General features: G+C 36.4%; 3 protein-coding genes across 3 annotated transcripts; 1 reads left to right on the forward strand and 2 right to left on the reverse strand.

Annotated features, from left to right (window-relative positions):
* Window positions 1-1735: 1735 nt before the first annotated feature.
* LOC107642880 (zinc-finger homeodomain protein 7) lies at window positions 1736-3957 on the forward strand. The gene has a single exon (XM_016346377.3). It carries the CDS (start codon window positions 2578-2580, stop codon window positions 3655-3657), a length of 1080 nt encoding a protein of 359 aa, XP_016201863.1. The 5' UTR covers window positions 1736-2577; the 3' UTR covers window positions 3658-3957.
* Window positions 3958-6332: 2375 nt separating this feature from the next.
* Window positions 6333-9122, reverse strand: LOC107642881 (Late embryogenesis abundant (LEA) protein). The gene is made up of 3 exons (XM_016346378.3): window positions 8671-9122; window positions 7760-7863; window positions 6333-7604 (listed from the first exon to the last, which is right to left on the reverse strand). Exons 1-3 carry the CDS (start codon window positions 8868-8870, stop codon window positions 6793-6795), a joined length of 1116 nt encoding a protein of 371 aa, XP_016201864.3. The 5' UTR covers window positions 8871-9122; the 3' UTR covers window positions 6333-6792.
* A 6288-nt stretch (window positions 9123-15410) lies between these two features.
* Window positions 15411-20031, reverse strand: LOC107642882 (uncharacterized). The gene is made up of 8 exons (XM_088488372.1): window positions 19590-20031; window positions 19185-19280; window positions 18665-18775; window positions 17767-18076; window positions 17581-17671; window positions 17087-17432; window positions 16468-16616; window positions 15411-16224 (listed from the first exon to the last, which is right to left on the reverse strand). The coding sequence occupies exons 1-8, from the start codon at window positions 19866-19868 to the stop codon at window positions 15708-15710; spliced, it is 1899 nt and encodes a 632-aa protein (XP_088344498.1). The 5' UTR covers window positions 19869-20031; the 3' UTR covers window positions 15411-15707.
* Between the last annotated feature and the right edge of the window lie 1818 nt (window positions 20032-21849).

A 21849-nucleotide genomic window follows, 5' to 3' on the forward strand; every position in this document is an offset into this window, starting at 1 on the left:
TATAAAATATAATTTTAATTTAACATTTCATAATTATTGTAGCCACTATAAATATAAACATATTAAAATACATTTATATATATAAATAAAATGAAAACAAAATCACATGCAACAGTTAGGGTTTAAGGTTAAAAAATAATAATACTACTGTTTTTTGCTACAATGGCTACGATGGTTAGCGTGTTTTAAAAAATGTTGTTAAAATTAAAATAATATTTATTAACAAATATTACTAAAAAAAATGTTATTAAAATATAAAATCAAAAGTACAACTTGAATTTTAACAATATTTCTAACTGCCGTAGCCACAAAAATCATAAGCATATTAGAATTCACAATCTAGTAACATTTTGATAACTTGTTTAATTGACGATTCTTCATGAATGCACTGAGAAGTCAGCACATACAAGAGATAATTGTTTTAATTTGTTGAATTAGAAGGAATTGTGCATAGCTTGAGTGAAGATAAATGAATTAAGCAATAACATTATGAGATCACATGAAGGCATGATGGTTTGAAGGTTAAATGGTACAGTTTGTCCTTTATATAGTGGCCACCGGGACCGTGGCGTGTAGTATATAGTCCATAGAAAGTAAAAGAGAGAAGAGTACAAGTACAAGCACAAGCATAAACACAAATTGATGCCTGAAAGAGAAATGTGAAGGGAGAGATGCTATCAACTATAATGGTAGCAAATAGCATCATCAATTGCATCGCCAAATTAAAGCAACGAAGCTACTAAAAGTTAACTCATTGGTCCAACCCAACAGTGCGCTTCAGATATTGCTGCCTGCTGCAGGCGCACAAACACAAATCACTACTAATACACCCAATTATTTTTCTTTTATCACTCATCTCAAAAATAAAGACACATCAATAATTAATTTTTTTTACCACTTTTGAAGTAAGATTTTTTTTATTGTGAATATATATATATTTTTTACTTGTTGATCTTATGTTCTAGAATTTTTTATAGGGAAAAAAAAATAACACTGCTAATACATATAGCGTATCTTGGAATCAAATAGATTTTTTGTGAAAATATGAGTACATATAATCTGAATAGAAAGTTAGAAAGGCAAATACAAATAACCTCGAGGAGAGAGAGAGAGAGAGAGAGAGAGAGAGAGAGAGAGAGAGAGAGAGAGAGAGAGAGAGAGAGAGAGAGAGAGAGAGAGAGAGAGAATCTGACAGACCATAAGAAAGACAAGTGATATGTAGTGGCCCAGTAAGCATTCACTTGGCTTTAATTTCCTCACATCCTTGCTTAGAAAAGAAACTTATTAGCCCTTTTACTCTTGTCATTCTTGTATTATATATATGCTAATAGTGATTGATGATGATTAATTATCTCAAGGCTAATCAAACATTCCTTTTTAAGAGCTTCTTAAACATAGATTCCCACTATGCCTTGCATGTCCTAAACAGCTCATATTATCATAATCTTTTTTGTATTCAAAAGATTCTAATAAGCAAGAGACATACAAGAGTCTATTCCGTTTTTGTATGTCCATAATTAAATATGCCGGTTAAGGACACACATTGACATTAAGCTAGAAAGGGTGATGGGGTGTGAGAAGAGAAGAGAAGAGAAGGGCAATAATTAAAAACTGAAGGAGGGGCCAGGGGCCATGGGTCAGGGGTGCGTGCGTGCAGTGAAGTGCAGGGTGTGTGAGAGAGAGAGAGAGGACCAACATGCCCTTGTCGGTTGTTCTGCAAAGACAAGCTCTTTATTATTCTTCCCCCCACTAAATTCAATTCTGAGTGCGGTGTGTTCCTTTCTTTCTTAATTCTTATGGCCTTGGATGGCTGGTAGGAAACAAATACATACCCCCTTCTACCATTTATTTCTCATCAAATCAAAGATTAAGAATAATAACACCACATATGCCTTTCTTTAATCAATCTGCTTATTAACTTCATTCTCTCTCTCTCCCCCAAGCTGTTGCTGTTGCTGGTGCAAATAACCGAGCATATTCCTATTCATCAAATCAAATCTTGTAGTTCTATCTGTAAGATTAATAATCTAAGCTGGGGAGGTGAGTCTTATATACTAGTATATTATTATATATTATATTAGGTTCTTCTCTGCCTAGCTAGGGACCCCGCTTATGCCATCTAGTCTATGTATAATGTATGCTTCTTTTGTCCTTTTCCTATGGTTATTTTTTTGTTCTCTAAATAAATATTATTAGGCAATTGTGTGCGGCTGCTATATAAACAGTTAAATCACTTGCTTGGAAGATTAGGATTGTGATTAGTGAGAATTGGTTGGTGGGATTAATATTAGCTCCCAGAACGTCAATATCAGAACAATAAGCTAAGAAAAAAAGAATAGTTGTAAGTAATTATATCATCCTTGATTGAGATTTGAGCTTCCTCCCTCTTGGAGTAGATTAGATGGGATGAATTAGGGTACAACAACAAACGGCAAGATCCATCCACAACCATAGTTAAATTTGAAAAAAGAAAAGGTCATGAAGAGATGATCATGGTTTAAGTGTGCGGATCAAGGGTGGCTAAATTAGATCCATGCCATCAGCTGCAAATTAAGGAAAAGGAAGCAATAATATTTGATGGAAAGAAGAGGGGAAGAGGATAAGGAATTAGAGATGGCAACAATAACAGCAACAGCAACAACAACCACTTTGGGTAGTTATAGTGTTGTTGTTCCAAACAACAACAACAACAATAACAGGGATTCTTCTTCTTCAACTTCTTCAAAGTTGTCTTCTCCAACTGTGGTTGGAGCTTCTGAAACAACTCACCAACCATCTCAAACTCACTCATTAGTCTTCCACCACCATGATCCTCCAAACCACAACCACCACCATCAACATCATCTCTATCCTCATCTTCAGCCACCCAATCAACAATCTCTAAGACCAACCTCAGATCCAGATCTAACCTCGTCTCCTATTGCCACAACAGCACCACAGCCGCCGCCACCACCACCACAAGCAGCTGCAACAACCACCACAGCATTAGCAAGGTACAGAGAATGTCTGAGAAACCACGCAGCCAGCATGGGGAGCCATGTGGTGGATGGTTGTGGAGAGTTCATGCCAAGCGGAGAAGAAGGCACCCCGGAATCACTCCGGTGCGCCGCCTGTGAGTGCCACCGTAACTTCCACCGTAGAGAGGTTGAAGGCTCCGCTCCTCAACAGCATCACAACTATTACCCCAACAACAACAACAACAAGCACAACGGTCACAGCACTCATCATCTTCTTCAGTTCCACACAGCACCACCATCTTCATCCCTTCATCATCAACGATTCTCTCATGCTATTGCTGCTGCTGCTCCACCATCGGTTCAGCCGGTGATGATGGCGTTCGGAGGAGGAGGAGGAGGAGCGGCGGAATCCTCTAGCGAAGATCTGAACATGTTCCATCATCAGTCAAACGCATTAGGAGGGCAATTCTCAGTGCAGCAAGCATCAGCGTCAAAGAAGAGGTTCAGGACAAAGTTCACACAGCAGCAGAAAGATAGAATGATGGAGTTCGCTGAGAAGCTTGGGTGGAAGATTCAGAAACACGATGAGCAAGAAGTGCAGCAGTTTTGTTCTCAAGTTGGTGTTAAGAGGCAAGTTTTCAAGGTTTGGATGCACAACAACAAGCAAGCTATCAAGAAACAACAGCAGCAGCACACGTAAGCAAAACAATCATTGTTTATTAGAGGAATTACTTGTTTTGTTTTCTTGTCCTCTCTTCATCTTTTCTTGTTCTTTGCTTAACAAATAAGAACCAAAGAAAGAATTAGAATTGAAAATGATTTTCATTTTTATTAGTTAATAAGTATATAGATCATTTAGATGTGCATATTCAAATTAAACAGAGCAAGTTAGCTTAGCTAGCTACCCACCCTAGATACATGGAATTCAAACTTTCATAGCAGCCACATATGACTTTCCATTTTTATATATCAATTCTGTATGCTCCTCCTATTCAATCAATTACTTCCATCATCATCATCATCATTCATATGCAGCCAACAAAATATGCATGGATCATGGATGCAATAATAATTAGTTAAATTCTCAGTTTCTCACTCACCTCTTCCCTTTTGGAAGGTCATTTTTTTCCTCCGGCAAAGCGAGGGAGAAATAAAAAAAAAAAAAGAAAAAAAAAAGAGAGAGATGGTGATAACTTTGAGTAGTACAGTTGGGATGAACTAAGACAAAGCGTATATATCATTACGTTGTTTGTTATAAGCTGCTTAGGCTAGGCGTAACGATATTTCATGCATAATAATCCTAGCTTTTTGAATTTCAATCATGTAACCGTGGGTTTCGCGATAAATGAAAAATTGATGAGAGAAAGATAGGATCCCCCACAGTGATACCGCAAATTTGTCGTTTCATATGGGGGACACCGACTCATACACATGATGAAGAATGAATGAATTAGGAGACAGTACCCGCTATTTTCTCAAATTCACTTTTCCATCACTTATAGATATGAATATGTAGTAGTGTTGCATTCACTATTGTCTCTATCCGAATAAGCTAGGACCCTATGCCAGGTGCATATAATTAAATCATCACAAAGGAACATCAAGGATGTCCAATAATGTTCACCCTCTAATTTGAGAATAGCTGAATCTGTACTACGCTGTATATATCTGCATATGTAAATTAAAGCAGCTTATAGTTTTGTAACCACCACAAAAAAGAAAAAAAGTTCCTTTGAATTTTTGTTTAAAACAGAAATATGAAGGATCAGAAAGAGGTAATTGTCTTAGCTTCCATGTAGATTTGAGGAAAATCTGCATCGTATGTAGACCGAAGTCACAATAATGTAAATGGTATATGGACCACGGTTCGTCTCTAATAGATGCCCTAGTTCCAGTCAACTGAATCCTTCGATTTTGTCGGAAGCATTCTTGCTCCTAATCCTAGAGAAACATTGTATGAAAAAAAAGATAGGATTTAAATTTTCTAAATTTTGAATTTTATTTTAGAAGGTAAAGTATAATTTATTATTATTTATTTCATAGGTGGAAGCAAGAAAAAACATGAGAGAAAAAACATTTAATAGTGAGATCTCATTTTATCTTCTAAAATAAAAATCTAAAATTTAAAATATGCAAATTCAAGAGAATATATGCTTGTACATTGCATAAAATGATACCAAACTTGTTCCATGTTCAAGTTTCAAAATACAAGGACGGACTTGGTTTTTATTTTTTATCTTGTAAGTTCATTACTTGCTTCAATTTTTTCAATATATCTGAAAATAGAGAACCGATAAAGATAAGGCTAAATATTATTGTTGTAATTTAGATCGAAAACAACATATTTGATAAAAAAATTCAAATGTTTTAATGTGTTGATAAAAGATTCTTGATAAATAAAAGTCAAAGTAAAACTTGAGCATGGCCAACACAAGCCGCGAAGTTAATTACTAAAGATATAACTATACTGTGTAGACTGTAGCAGAATGTAGTGCACCCAGCAATTAAAACTAAAGCAATATGAAAAAATTATCATGACGAATAGACTCATCGGAAAGAGAAAAAATAACGCTGATGTATAAATTGAGGTTATTAATTGTTCAGCTAATTAAGAAGGCTTGCACTGAGTGCTACATCCATGAGGGTTTCGTAAGAAAATGGCAGGATAACTGAAACTCTAATAATCATGAAAACCAATAAACTTAGTCATGCATTTCATAGATATTTAATCAACATCTATAATCTCGTTTCTCCTTGTTCTGAAATAAAAGAAAAATATACGAGTACACATACAATTCAGTGCACTCAAACCAAGTCATTCAGAGGTCGTATAAGTGACCAATATTTGTCAGTGTGTTATTTTTACCTTGTATTTGAATTAATATTAGGAAAACACTACTTTTTCCACTAAAAATATTGACTCCTTAGCATTAATAGCCACTAGTCTTCTTAAGATTTAAAAAAATATAAAATAAAATAAAATTCTAGACGTCAAACACCTTCACCTAACAGCCAGATCAGTTTAAGTGATCTAGAGATATCTAATGGAATACCAGTAACTAGTTTGCAACATGATGATCTGGTATTCTGGTCCATAATAATAATAATAATAAATAATAATATAAGCTAGGGATCATGCCCATGCTTCGTGCAAAGTTTCCTATCTTACTCTAACCTAGTAGTTACTTGCCCACTATTCTTTGATGAGCGTCTAAGTATTGAGCCACAAACTCCATTAATTATTAAGGGAGTAAACATCTGACCATGAAACTATCAAGAATCAAACACTTGTATAAGATATATTATGAAAGCAGGTCCGTACATCACATATATAGCCGACTCATGGAGGGGTGTGGATTGTGGACCACCAATAAATTATGGAAAACCACTAATCAATATAATTAATACAACCATAGTTACAGGAGATGGGATTGCCTCTAATAACACCATGCATCGTTCATATGATGATTATGCTCTCATTATAACAAATATGACACATCACGCATGTTAATAAAGGGGCCCAACAACATAATCAAAGTCAGGATACACTAACTGCACAATATTATCTCAGTCTAGATAAATAGCCTATAGTGGGGGCTGCAAAGTGCAAAACCCGTGTGAATCTACACTAATACATCTCCTACCATTAGGGACAAGAACACATGACTTGTGTTCCCATTTTCATAAGGAAAGAGTTTAACAAGTGCTTTTGCATCTCTTAACAAAACAAACACATTACAAGAAGAAAATAGTACTCGATAGCTTTGCAGAAAACGACAAAAGACTAACTGAAAGACACATTCTTATATTTGTATGTAGGGAACTTAACATACCCTCATAGATATTGGGTGTTCCTCATGGAAGCTCCAAGATTCGCTGTGGCATCTGAAACTTTCTCCTTGGCAGCTTCGTAACGATCCTTGGCCTCCCTGGACATGGTATCCTTTGCTGACTGGTATGCCTGACCAACTTCTTGCTTAGCTTGGTCAAAAGTTTCTGCCATTTTTTGTCTTCCATATTCCATTGCCCCACCCATCTTGTCTCTAGCATCATAGGCCCTATCTCCAACCATGTTCATTTGCTCCTTGGCTCCATCATAGGCATCACCTGCGTTATCTCTTCCATACTCCATTGCTCCTTTTACTTTATTCTTTACATCATAGGTTCTCTGTGAAGCCATCTTCATTCTCTCTCTGGTTCCATCATAAGCATTGTTTGCTTTGTCCTTGGCATATTCCACTGCCCCACCCATTGAGTCCTTGGCATCATACAATTTTTCTGACATCACATCCGAAGCCATGTTCATTTTCTGCTTACCCTCCTCATAAGCATTGGCTGCTCTATCTCTTCCGTAACTCATGGACTCGGCCATGTTATCTTTAGCATTTTGTGCCATGGTTGAAGCCTTATCCGACGCGGAGTACATCGTCTGCTTAGCATTCTCATAGGTATCTGCCATTCTTTCTCTAGCATTACCCATGGCTTCTTGCATCATGATTTGTGCATCAGTTTCTCTATCTGTTGGCATTCTGATGATCTCGCCATCTCCGTCATAAGCCTGGCCAGCGTTTTCCCTTCCATACCCCATGGCTCCTGAAACTGCTTCCCTAGCATCTGCTACCCTTTGAGATGCATACTCTGAAGCTCCTAAATAAACAAGACAAACACAAAGGCCATTCCAGGATTAAGTGTGAGAGACTTAACCATATATACTATATACTATGTAGCACAATATGATGATTGCATGAAAGTTGAATTCACAATAGAATCATAAAAAGAAAGTGCAAAGATCGAGCAAATACCGGATGCTGCAGATTTGAATGACTCTGTAGCCCTGGAGGCAGCATCTTCAGCTTTATACTTCATGTCATTAGCCACTTGTCCAAGATCATTTTCTGACCAATTTCTGATACAATAATTGAAGACTAGTGAAAATAATGAAATGATAAAATGTAAAGTTTGGCTTGATCTAAGCACTATGCAGCATAAACCCGCCCAAGTCAGTCGTCTCAATTTGAATTACACTATTGAGGATTGGCCATCTACTTCAAATGAAGGAATGAGGCCAAATGAAAAAGCAAAAAGTTTCACTTTGTGATTTAAATAAAAAGAATCATGTTAGAATGTTACTCAATGCGAATTTGTCAAACATGCTGGAAATGAATAACTAACTAACTTCCTACACCATACAAATCATTTGAGGTGACCTGAATCCAAAGTCCAAACACGCTGATGGTGATTTGGAGAGAATAATGCTTACGATTGTGATAACAATCACCAGCTTTCACAGTCACACTCCTTCCTTGTTCTTCTCTCACAATAAGTACCAGTAAAATGGCTTGTCACACACATTGGTGCTTTTTTTTTCTCATGAGCACTCATACATTCTCCGTAAGCTATTCCACTCCTATTTATGATCTATGATTGCAATGAAGTATAAAAATATATTTGAGCCACACCCGAGTTTATTAGTAGTGTTATTTTTATCGATTATTTCAAAACATCATTTAGGCACACGGAAAATTACATATTAAAACTAAGAACTAAAAATACGAGCTGCATAATAATTATATATGCATTGGTATGCACATGCATGGAATATGTAAGATCAAATGAAAGAAATTAAAACACAGAAGTTGTACTAGCTATTAATTAATTAACTAAAATGAGATGGATGATTAGGATGAATTGAAAGAAGGGGGAGAAGGATTACTCAGAGAACTTGTGTTGAGCCCAATCAGCGAGAGAACCGGTCTTTTCCTTGGCATCGTAGAATGCATCTTGAGCAAAACGCTTGGCATCCTCTGCTGTGGCTCTAGCGTCTTCAACAACAACATCACTCCAACCCCTGCACATTCCTACACACATGACCACACATGCAACCACCACATACAATACCTTTATGCTTCTCATTTTCTTCTCCTATTCTTTTCCTCTTTGACTCGATGAATGTAGATTTTTTTTCCTTAGAGGTCTTTAAGATGTTCGAAATGGTAGAGGCGGTTCGCGGAATGCAGGAACTCAAGGGACATGTGGCCGAAGATAGAGGGTGAACGGCGCCAGCTTTTGCCACGTGTTGGGAGCCCGCATGGTCCGCAAGGCGGCCAATCTCATTCGTTTCTAACTTTCTATTCTTTTTAACGGGTTGCCTCCTCCTACGACACCGCTTTTCTCTAACTTAATAACTACGCTCAAATATATTTTTTTTAATATATATATATATATATTATACAGTAAAAATTTACGTATAGTTATACTTTTTATGATTTGACAAATATGAAAAAAAATTAGTTTTATTCGAAATCTATATTTACTTATTTATGTATGTAATGTTTGATTTATATAAATACAAAAAAATATTTTAAAATTTTATATTTACTTGTCTATACATAAATAAAAATGTTTGTTTTCTAAAAAATTTGTATTTACTTATGTACAAAATGTGGTATGCATGTCCTGTGTCATGGCCTTTGATACAATCTAACGCTATCGTACCGACACTCAAATTTACTCAACCTCTTGATCTAAAATCAAGTCAGCCTAACCCTTAGTATTTAGTAAGAAATCTAAAAATATAAGAGAACACAAGAAAAAAGAAGTTTTGGTGGAAAGAATACTTTATTACTCAAGTATTTGTTACAAATAATTCACACGTTCAAATTCTAACTCTCACCTCCTATAGCCATCCACCTCCTTAATGGATGGTTAACATTAAATCTAATCAACGGTCCAAATTAATCATACAGAACCTTCATTACAAATATCTATCCTACCACAACTTTTTAAATACTTTTAGATTATTCCATACTACTCTTCATACTTCTATATATATCAAAACTCTTCTAGAATACTCATGAGACTACGACTTTCTAGAGACTTCTAGAACTTTCTAAGGTATTCCGGGACCTTCTAGGACATTCTAAAACGTTCCGGAACCATCTAGGGAATTCTCAAACACTCCAGATAACTATACAAACACCGTTAAATTTAATCTTCTAAAATTTTCTGTGACATTCTCCTCTACCTAATGACAGACGTGTAAACCCCGAGTAATTAGTGAATAATTAGCTAATAAACTAATTATTAATCTAAGAAATTAGAAAATGAAATTTTATAGTTTAATGGAGTAGAGAAAATTAAAATAAGAATTTTAACACTAATTTTAAAAAATTTGGCCCAAAAATAGGCCGAACGAACCAAACCGAACGAACCGGGCCCAAGGCCCAACCCACAAGTTACACCCACTTAAATAAAACCCTTTCTTCCTTCCCCATTCAGCAAGAATGCTGAAGCAAGTTCATGGAGGAAAGAACTTGAGAAAATAACCTAACCCTCTACTAGATTTCAACTTCATATAACTTTTGATTCAGAGTTCCGATTGACGAGCCGTTAGTGGCCACGTGTTCATCTCGGAATCTTCTACAAAATCCACCCAACAATTTGGTAAGAAACTTGAGTTTTTTCACCCAGATCTTCTCATCTTAGTTTCAAAAGTTGTTGAACATTCGTGTTGAAAATTTGTTGAATTTGGTGTTTAGGAGCAAATTAGCTTTGTGGATTTGCTGGGCTCTGTCCCAAACTTCCGTTGGTAAGGTGAGAAATATTTAATCCTTGTCAAGTTATCTAATTAGTGAACCCTATGGTAATTTTAGTATTGTTTAGTGAAATTAGATTGAATTGTGTATTTTTTGAAATAAATTGGTGGTATTGGAGAGTTGAAGTTGGCTTTGGAGGCTGGAAAAATCTGTTTGGTGAGGTCTTGGAGCCTTGGACTATTGAGGAATGGTGACAAATGGTGATGTTCCGGGTTTATCGGGAAATCGGCCAAGGTATGATTTGGGTTTCTCGCATATAATATGTAATGTGCCATGAAAACTTAGGCTAGTTGACCCATAGGATAAGTTGAATTGATTGTTGGTTGTTGAATTAAATTGTTGATTCAGATGTGTTGAGGATAATTGTTGAATTGGTGTTATGAAATTGGTTAAGTGGATTATGAGGTGTTGAATGTTAAGTTGTCTGTGAGAATATGTTGTTTGTGATAATTGATGAGAATATTAAATAATGATAATGATAGTAAGATGACTTATGAACTGTGTTGCATTGGTTTGTGAAATTGTATATGATGAAAATGCAAAGAATTGGGTATTTGCATGTGATGGTAACGTTTGACTTGTGATGTGACTGAGTATGGCCGAAATGGTCGAGATGGCAAGGTCCGGGTGCGAACCCGCTTGCGTGTTAACTTGAAAATGTATTCGGATGGCAAGTTGAGGACGGAGGATTCCCTCTCTTGTCGTGATGGGGATGTGGAAAAGGTGGAAAGGCACTCTCCTTCATATTGTTTTCACCACATTCTTCTCTGGTTGCAAGGTGGAAAGACACGCTCCTTTGATGTGAAAAGACACTCTCCTTCGTTTATGATCCTCCTGGATATGCGCAACCTAGAGACAAATGTCTGGATTAGCTACCAGATGTGTCGGGTTCTGGCAAAGTAACCGACGCGTGAGCTCACGGCTAATAGGACAGGCATGCATCATGTTGCATTTGTTTGCTTTGTTTGGGTGTGCATAATTGTTTTGGTTTGCCTATCTGATAAATTCTGTTTAACTGATAACTTTGATACTTACTGTAACTGTTCTTTAAATATGTTTGCCTTGTATTTGCTTGTGTTTGTGATTGTCTTTCTGTTTTGAGTACCTTGGTGGTGGACAGGTGATAATGTTGATTTGATTTGAAATGAGCCAGAGGTCGAGTTGAGTTTATTTGGGCCAAAGGCCGAACTGGTTTGTTTTGGGCCATAGGCCGTGATTGGTTGGGTCAGTGGTAAGGGTTAGAGTCAAATGAGACAGGAAGTATACTGCAAGGTTAGAGATAAATCGTTATTTAGGTACCTTAGAGAGTTTTACCAAATTTATGATTCATTTTATTCCTTTGGGTTTTATAATCTGAGTGTCAGCATTCTAGGATTGTCTCTGTCTTTTCCGAGACCTTATTTATTATATATGTGGGTACCTTAACCATAATGAGAATCCCCGGTTCTCATCCCATACAACATTGTTATTTTTCAGATGCAGGTTGAGAAGCACCACTCTGTATTTTGGAGACTCTGATGAAGCGAAGAACTCTTGAGACTCAGGGTTGTATTTTACTTATATTTATATATGTATTTAGATTCTCCATCTTGTATTTTATGTTTATCCCTCTTAGAGATTGGCTCAAAGAAACAGGTTGTCAATTTTTTGTTTTGGCTTACTTTTGGGTTTATTTGTATATATGTATATGTATATGCTCTGGCCAGTTTAAACTTCGCGAGCCGATTCAGGAGCTTTGTTATCTGTATCCTTGAAAATCTTCTAGTGTGTATATATATACTTTTGCCGTTTTACTCTTAACCTACCCGATTTACGTCTATCGTTCACGTGAGTGTTACGACTTTTGTTTTAAACTTTTCTTCACAGGCTTCTAGTTAAAATTTCTTTCAACTATTATTATATATACATATTTTTATTTTTAGAGGTCGTAAGACCATCTACAGTAGGGAACTCATTCCAGTCTTTATTTATGGCCCACCTGTCATAAAAAGTAACTTCACATCAGCTTTTGCATCATAAACAATAAACAGGAACTCAAAGAATCCCTCTCTTCTCCATTAGAAGGAACTAACTTTAATCCCTATTGTGATCCCACTTAATTAATTAATTAAAGTAATTAAAATTAATATAATTATTATTTTTTTATAATAATATTATTTAAATTTATAAATTCAAAATAATTCAATATTATAAAATATTAAAATAAATAACTTAAATTTGATTAGTATTTTAAATTTTATAAATAAAAATAAATAATCCAACTAAAAATTATTTTATAATATGTAAAAAATAAATTTATTTTTATGTAAAATAAATTTAATTAATTATGATTTAATATAACAATATAAATAATATTTGATATTGATTTAACATAATTATTTATATTAATTATAATTTAATATAATAAATTATTATAATTATTAATAAATTAATTATAATTTAATTATTTAATATATATTTAATATATTTTTATTTTTTTATTAACTTACCACATGGCATGATTTTATTGGTTGTTGCAAGTCCCTGTTTAGAGGAACTCTCAACCTTGATCCACGTGAAGAGTCCTCCTTCCCTTTTCACTCCAATGGTAATTGAGTCCCATATGTCAGAAGAAGAACTCTATTTCTTAGCATTGGAGTTGCTCTAATACCTCGCCACCTCAATTTTATGACTTAAGCATAAGACTCTGTGTGGTAGGGTATTACAAGATGTTCTCGTCGCGTTCTATTCATGATAGTGCTCTAGATGTTCTTAAATTTGTCACAGATCTTCACGAGCTTCCCAGCTAGCTTCAACTATCGGGAGTCCTTTCCACTTGATCAAGTATTTAATACTTGGTGATACTCCTCTTCATTGCATTACGCGATTAGCTAAGATCTCTTCGATTTCTTTCTCAAAAGATCTAATCACCACAGGCGGAGCACGACTCGAGTCACCTCTACTCGGTTCATCTTGGTCTTCTTGATATGATTTAAGCATATTCATATGGAAGACCAGGTGGATCTTCATAGAGGGAGGGAGTTGTACTTTGTAAACAACCTCCCCAACACTTCCAATGATCTCAAATGGCTCTTCGTTTTTGTAGATTAAACATTTATGAACCTTACGAAAGATTTTGAATTGTTGTGGAAGAAGTTTAATCATTACTTTATCTCCCACTTGATATCTTGTATGCCTCATTTTCTTATCTGCTCATTTCTTCATTCTCCTTGCAGCTTTGTCGAGATAAGAATGAGTGACATCTACTTGTTTTTCCCATGACTTAATCATATGATAAGCTCCAGGGCTCTTCCTTAAGTAAGAGGAAGAAAGAGAGTGTAGTGTAAGCGACTATTGTCCGGTCACAATCTCGAATGGACTCTTCCCTGTGGACTCGCTCTTTGCAGATTGTATGAAACTGAGTAATGTCTAGGAATTTTGTCCAATCTTTCTTATTTGCGCTTACAAAATGCCTCAAGTAACACTCGAGTAAGGCATTCACTCTCTCAGTCTTCCCATTGGTTTGAGGATGGAAGCTTGTTGAGAAATGAAGCTCCGACCTAAGGAGTTTGAATAGCTCTGTCGATAATCGTCCTGTGAAGCGTGGATCTCGATCACTAATGATACTCTTAGGCAATCTCCAGTACTTCACCACATTCTTGAAGAATAGTCGTGCTGCTTCCTTTGCAGTGCAGGCAGTAGGGGCAGGTGTAAAAGTAGCATACTTCGAAAATTGATCTACTACCACAAGAATAGATCCAAACCCCTCGAATTTCAGTAAGGCAGAGATGAAATCTAAAGACACACTTTTTCACGGTTGCTTTGACGGCAGCAGAGGTTCCAACAATTCACTTGGTGTTTTGTTTTTAATCTTATCTTGTTGGCACACAAGACAAGTCTTCACATAACTCTCTACTTCATCCCTCATTTGAGGCCAATAATAGGAAGATTCAATAAGTGCCAAGGTCCTTCGTTGGCCTTGATGACCAGCCCATTTGGTGTCATGGCATTCCTTCACTAGCTTTCTTCTTAGATTTTTTCACTTAGGATAATATAGTCTTCTCCCTTTAGTGTAGAGAAGGTCTTCTTCTAGCCAAAATTGTTTAGTCTAACTTTCTCTAGCCAATTCCACTAATTTCTTCACTAATGGATCATGATGCAATCCTTCTTTGATGGTATGCAAAATATTTCCTTCAACCATGGAAATGGCTGCCAAGTCAACCTTGCGGCTCAGCGCATCTACTACCACATTAGTCTTGCCAGGCTTGTATTCAAATTCAAAATCAAACTCAGCTAAGAAATCTTGCCACCTAATTAGTAACTTGTTTAGGGCTTAACTTCTTCTGAGTTTGGAAGTAGCTTGTAGCCACATTGTCTGTCTTGACGATGAAGTGTGAACCAAACAAGTAGTGACACTAAGTTATCAGATAATGTACCACCGCGGTCATCTCTTCCTCTTGGACAGTGTATCGCCTCTCTATATCAGTCAACTTGCGACTCAAAAGACAATAGAATGTCCTTTTTACATCAGAACCCCTCCAATAGCATAGTTAAAAGCATTAGTGTGAATTTGAAACACTTTTGAATAATCGGACAATGCTAGTACTGGTCTTTCTGTAATGACAGCCTTCAACTCATCAAAAGCCTTTTGACACTCCTTTGACCATTTTCAATAGTGATTCTTCTTGAGAAGATCAGTTAATAATGCAGCCTTAGCAGAATATTCATTGATAAACTTCCAATAGTAATTAGTCAACGCAAGGAATGACCTTAATTCAGATACGGTGACAACGTGCGTATTTCGTTTCCATGCTTGGCTTTGTTCTCCATCCATACTATGAAAATTTAGTTTTTCATGTTAACGAAAAAGAGATACATATTTCGCAATTTAATTTTTTAGAATCTTATTTATTAGACCTCAACATAAATCAATTCATCGCAAAACTATGCGAATTACAAACTACAATTTTGACTATATTTGGTTCAAATAATCTAGAAGGCAACGAGCTCGTTCGCTATCAAAGGCCTGGTATCATGCTACACTCCCGAGGCCTGGTTTCGTAACAAATATTTTAATGAATGAACATGCCCCATCGGTCAAAAATATACTGGTAGAAATCACAAGACAGAAAACTTCCAGGGATGGTCGCAATGGGATTCAGATCAATGAAGAAAGTCACTGCATTTGGTCAGGAATGCCACCTTCAGCTGCCAGTTTTAATCGCTGATGATGTTCCACCACTTTATAATCTACGATTTCTTTGAACAACTGAGAATCCAAGGTGCAGTCTGGGCGCCCATAAACAGCAGCTTGGACACCGGCCACAAGTTTGGCTATCTCGCGCCCAGAAAATCCCTCTGTTTTCTTGGCAGCCTCTCTTAGCACATCCTCGGATAAATCTTTTACCGTAATCTTCTGGGTCTGCTTCTTCAGCAACATGCCTCTCTTGGAGCCATTATTGTCAGTACATAGATAATTGTTCAAATAGAGCTTCAATAATTTTAGACGTTCCTCCTCTCCAGGGAGGGGGAATTCAATCACTTCGTCAATGCGATCAGTGACTGCACTATCAAGATCACCGGGTCTGTTGGTGGCAAGGACAAGTACAATGTCTCTAGACTGATCACCAGTTCTGAAAAGCAATGCGTTTAGTGCACTTCGTTGAGCTTCACTCATGTGAGTGCTGTTACGCCTGCATTCAATCAAAATAATAGTCGTTAAATAATTACTGCAGTATAATTATCATCCAACTCACAACATCAATTGTATAAATGCACAAAAAATATTCAACTTGGACTGCCATAATTTAATATTTGGTTGTTTAAATTTATCACGTATTAGATTAACTACATGCAACCAAACAATTTAGACTACCCTGTTACATTGCAATACAGCTATAATTATCAAAATGCATTTTAACCTCTCCAAAACTTACTCGCACAGGAAAGCATCGGCCTCATCAATGAAAAGCAATAAACCCTTTCTTGATTTCTTGGCCCAATCAAATATCTCATGAATTTTGGTAACAGCCTGTGGGCCCAAAGGTGCAACATCTCCTCCAGTCATCATAGCATAATCCAAACCCTTCAAAGAAAAATTGAAGTTGTTAACAGTAGTTACAAGACACATACTAAAAGATATATGCAAATAAAGTACTTACAAAGAATCTTGACATGTATGTCCAACAACAACGGCAACAAAACCTTATCCCACTAGGTGGGGGTTGGCTAAATTGAGTCCTATTATATATTATGTCTATAGTGAGAAAGTTCACACATAGATCTCTTTTGACCACCTTGTGCTTGGAATGTAATATCCACGAAAAAAAAATAAATAAATAAAATACAAAGTTATGGAAATCGCTACCAAGAGAAGACAAATTCACAAACAGTGCAACTATAAAACCGAATTCGCAATTATCAACTGAGTTGTCCATTCATACACATCTGAACGCAGAATGCTAATTCATGAATCATGCCAGATTCTCACAAGAAAGAAGTAAACAGATAAAGTAATACATATATGATTGACGCATAAATAACCAAACCGCGTACCGATTTCCTAGCTATTTCCCTTGCAACCATGGTTTTACCAGTCCCAGGAGGCCCGTAAAAAAGCATGTTACGGAATGGTGCCTGATGAACCTTGGTATTTGATGTTGCCCGTGCAAGATGCTCTATTCTTTTCTGCAATGATGGATGGAGGATTACATTTCCAAGACCACCATTTTGACTCTCAACAGGCTTTTCTGCCCTGGCCATAGTACTATAATTCAAGACTCTATTTTTGGCTTGAGATATGATTCTTGAGCCTGGAAACTTTGCCATGGATGATTCCCGGATCAATGATGGCTGCCCCAAAATCCGATTTATATAGCCCCATGTAACTTTAGCACCTTCTCTGTAAACAAAGAAATCACAATGAAATATAATCAGATGTCATTTTCAACATATTCCTGTATTCTGATAAATATAAGCATGTGCCAGTGTGCCACAAATAACCGAAGTCGGAACAAAAATCAAGTGCAAAAATAAAAAGAACATAGTACCTAGTTGTATATACTCCGGCAGCTAATGCAGTAGCTCCCCCAACAGTCATAACCAATTTGTCCCTATCAGTCAACAAGGCCCTTAAACCACCTGCACTTTGCAAGTAGATCAACAGTGGTTATAGCACCAATTTTTTGTTTCTTAATCTGATATAATTCCCAAAAGGTTTGTTAACAGCTGCATACCTTCAATATGACCAAAGGTTGTGTTGATCGCAGCAAGCCATTTATCTCTTTCACCCTGCATCCGTTCTATAAGCATTCTCCTTTTATGATCCTCAGTCAATTTTGCTTCAAGCGCTCGACCTTCAGCCTCTGCCATTGCTTTAACTCTGATAGTTTCTCTTTCTATCTCAGCACGCTCTCTTTCAGTCTGACGCTGCTGAGATTGAATCTGTTCTTCAGTAACCCGTCTTGCCTGCTCCTTTCTTACAGAAGAATCCTCTTGCATCTTGACCAATTCAACATTGTGTCGCCTTTGAGCTTCATGATCTGTCTGCGAAAGGCAACGTGCCAATAACTCTTTAACGCAGAAGATTTCCATTTAACAGAATTTCACAGATGGAGAAGCTATGGCCTTTGGGTACCTAACTATCCAAATATTCACTGATAGTGGGAACACACTACAGAAATTTCTGCATCATTCCTATTAGTATTGTTTTGATCACCAAGATAGGAAGGGTGATACATTCAGAACTTGTCAAAGCTAATTACTAACCAAGGTCATGTGTTTCTTTAGCTGATGTTAATTCCAGAACAGTATGTTCACATTAGGGAAAAACTATATTGTGCCTTGGGCAAAAGAGGGGGGAAATTGGAAGGTGACATGATTCTGCAGTCTGCACATATCTTCTAATCATCTATACCATTTCCAAAGCAATTGTGCATTTATCATGTGGTATAAAATATATTTAAATGTTACTCCCTCCATTTTCTATTAACTTTCCATTTATAAAATTTTATAAACTACTTGCGTGAATAATTAAAACTAGGTACTTAATAAGAAAAAACGGATTAGTTTTCAATGCATTATAAATTTACATTATATGAAATAGTATATTGTTGTCATTTATTAAGCCCGCACCTGCATTCTTTTCCTTGCCAATTCATCTTCATATCGCAGCACCTGGGCCTGTTTCTGAGCTTGCTCTTGCATTAGATTTCGCTGTTCTTCAGCCATTTTCTGCTGCCTTTCCTGTAATGAAAATTTGTTCACACACCAAGACAAGATTGAAACTTACACAAGTATGCAGTATGCACCATAATGATCCCTTATACTCTGAACATCAAAAGCATTCAAGGCTATTACAACGTATATTCGACCATGAATCAAACAATGCCATATGCTTTTATCATAAAGAATGTTTTTAGACAAATAAATAAATTCTATTATGGAGATTTATGCTAGTTGCTCAATTCTAGTTTAAAATTATATTAGTGGCTAAACAATCAAATAACAGAATGACTGAGAGACTAACAGAAGCAAATTCCTACAACTGAATCAAAGAGTAACGATGATAAGAATGAATGAGCCAACTATTAACCTCGTCTTAAAAATAAAATATATCAAAACTTTGCTATGATAAATCAGTGATATCACTCACAATATCTCCTTGAGATTGAATAAGTTCAAAATGAACTTTCTCAGCATCTAACTCAGCAAGGCGAGTTTGTTCCTGCTTTCGCATTAAGTCAAACACCTGCAAAACAACCCCGAAATGTATTAGCAAACTACAATCTATGCCATCAAAGTTTACCGAATCATCAACCTGTGAACAAAATATGGACAAGCTCCATATCTTTATTGACTAAATTTTATTTTGACTTTTTCTTTCATGCATTTCCAAGGCAGAATTACAACACATGAAAGCCTTACTAAAAGAAGACCACATGAAAAGAAGAAATAAGCAAAAAATACTTTCGTTCTATTCCTACCGTTCCCATGCAAAATGAAGCTACAACGCAGATTGAATTCAGAAACTAAAACCAAAAAAAAAAAAAAAAAAAACCTGTTTAGAATAGGGAGAACTATTGATTTCACGGAGGGCTTTGGCTCCTCTTTCTAACGATTCCGGGTCGAAGCCGGACTTGTTAGGTTCATCGGGGGTAGGCTGCTCCGTCTTAGAATCGGAAGCAGGGTCGGACGGCGACGGCGAATTGGAAGGTGAAGAAGAGAAGAACGGGAAGCGAAAAGAAGAATCGGCGTGGGCGGCGCGATCGGAAAGCGAGGACATGGAAGCCACCGCGGCTGCCACCGCGGCGCAAGTGGTTAACCTAGCAGCTGCCATGGTTTCAGAATGCACCTTGGAAATGGATCATCTACGAGCCCTGTCCACTGCGTGGCGTTAGCTTAAACCCCTGTTGCTAGGGTTTAAACGGAAATGGGAAGTAGAAGAAGGTTTGGTGGCGTGGTTAGCAATTTAAACTCTTGAAACGACTGTCGTTTTACCCAAACCTCTATTTATTTTTTTTATTTATTATTTATATTTATAGTTATTTTTGTTTTGGGTATTCTTGTCTTTTTGTTTCTGGGCATTGGGTATTCTTGTTCTGAAAGATGGAAACAGATCAAACTAGAAACTACTAGCGACTTGAAGGGTGGCCCAGGCAATGTGGCGGTAGAAATGGGCCTCTTGCCGGTTGGCTGTGGCCTTGTTCCTGGCAGGAAAACAACATATTTTGAATTTTCTAATTGGCTAAACCACCAAAAGTAACCATGAAAGATTAATTTGCTGACAAAAGTAACCATAGAAGATCAGAACTCTTCAGATATCCACAATTGATTTGTTTCGTTTGTCAAAATTAGCCAAGTTTGATGTAGCCTTAGCAGAGTAGCATACGTGGATTGTTTACGTTGACGATTACACATGTTGGTAGGCATACGTGTACCTAGTATCATTTAGGGTCAATTTGAACCCTAATTCTTCGTTCTTATTAGTTGGATTTTTGCAGGATAAAATTATACCCGAACACAATCATCCAAGGTTAACTACAAGCGAAGAATTCTAATTCCTGAATTAATTTATGCTCATAGAATTTGAGCAATGTCAAAGAGAGAGGTAACTACAAGCGAAGGAAGCAGATTTTAAGGAGCTTCACATTCGAAGATGAAGAAAAAAAATTATGGATGAAAGATGTCACTGTGGTGAGTATGTTGTCTTGTTGAAATCTTTGACGGTTACTAATCCTGAAAGATGGTTCATTCGTTGCCCATTTTTAAAGGTATGGAACATTATTTATGATAATTAGACAAGTATAGAGTTCCTTTGTATCTCTGATATTTCGATTTTTTGGCTTTTGTAGAGTCGAGATTGCAATTATTTTGTTTGGGTTGATGAAATTGATGGGGGATGGCAAAGTTTGGCAAGGTGTTTGATTAGAAGACTCAATGAGCATGAATGTGGTGTTGCTAATCAAGATGTGATGATTGTTGCAACAGACCACAGGGAGAGAAATGTTAATATGGCCACAAAGGTTGAGAAGAAGATTAAAGGTAAAATCAAAACTATGAGAGTATGGCTTGTGTCCGTGTCTTTAGGATTGTTTCTACAGTTTAAGCTTTTTTTGTTTGTAATGGTCATGTACAAGTGATTGGTAAGTTTGAGTCCAAAATTTATGCAGAAGTTTAGAACTAGTTTCGGTACAGGATCGTTTTCTATCAATGAAGAACAATGTAATTCATGTTTGAATGGGATGATATATTTGCTATTTATTACATTTTTATTCTATCACTATTCTCAATAATTGTTATTCTTTTCCAACATTGTTTAAGCATTCTGAGCTGAGAAACTAATTAATCATAATAACATCAATATCAGAATATAATATGTATTAAAAAATCTGTATAATCATAAGCACTCATAAGTATTCATAAGGTTCTAAAAAGGTACATCAATAACTGTTTAAGTAGTATATGTAGCATACGAACATGACATGATAATCCAAAATAAAAATAGTAAACATAATTGATCCTTATCAGTAAAGTATTGAGGTAAATTACATAAATATAGATTCCAAAAAAGATAAAGACTGTTAATTTTTTTAATTTGGTGTTGAGTTGCTGCTCCTACTAGATAATCCATGGGCTGTGCCTTGCATAGTGGTAGATGGTCTGGGTGGTCTGAATCCAAGAACTGGCCATATTGGTATAAGGTGTGATCTTAGTGTTGGCATAAACTGTGCAAACCTGAAAGTTGTGCCTGCATTGGCTCCTTGCATTATATGTGGGGATACGGTGGGTAGCCTAACAGATGCATTGGATGGCTGCTG

This window comes from Arachis ipaensis, chromosome B5 (assembly GCF_059453495.1).
Source record: "Arachis ipaensis isolate K30076 ecotype BB chromosome B5, ASM5945349v1, whole genome shotgun sequence".
In the NCBI taxonomy this organism is placed as follows: Eukaryota; Viridiplantae; Streptophyta; class Magnoliopsida; order Fabales; family Fabaceae; genus Arachis; species Arachis ipaensis.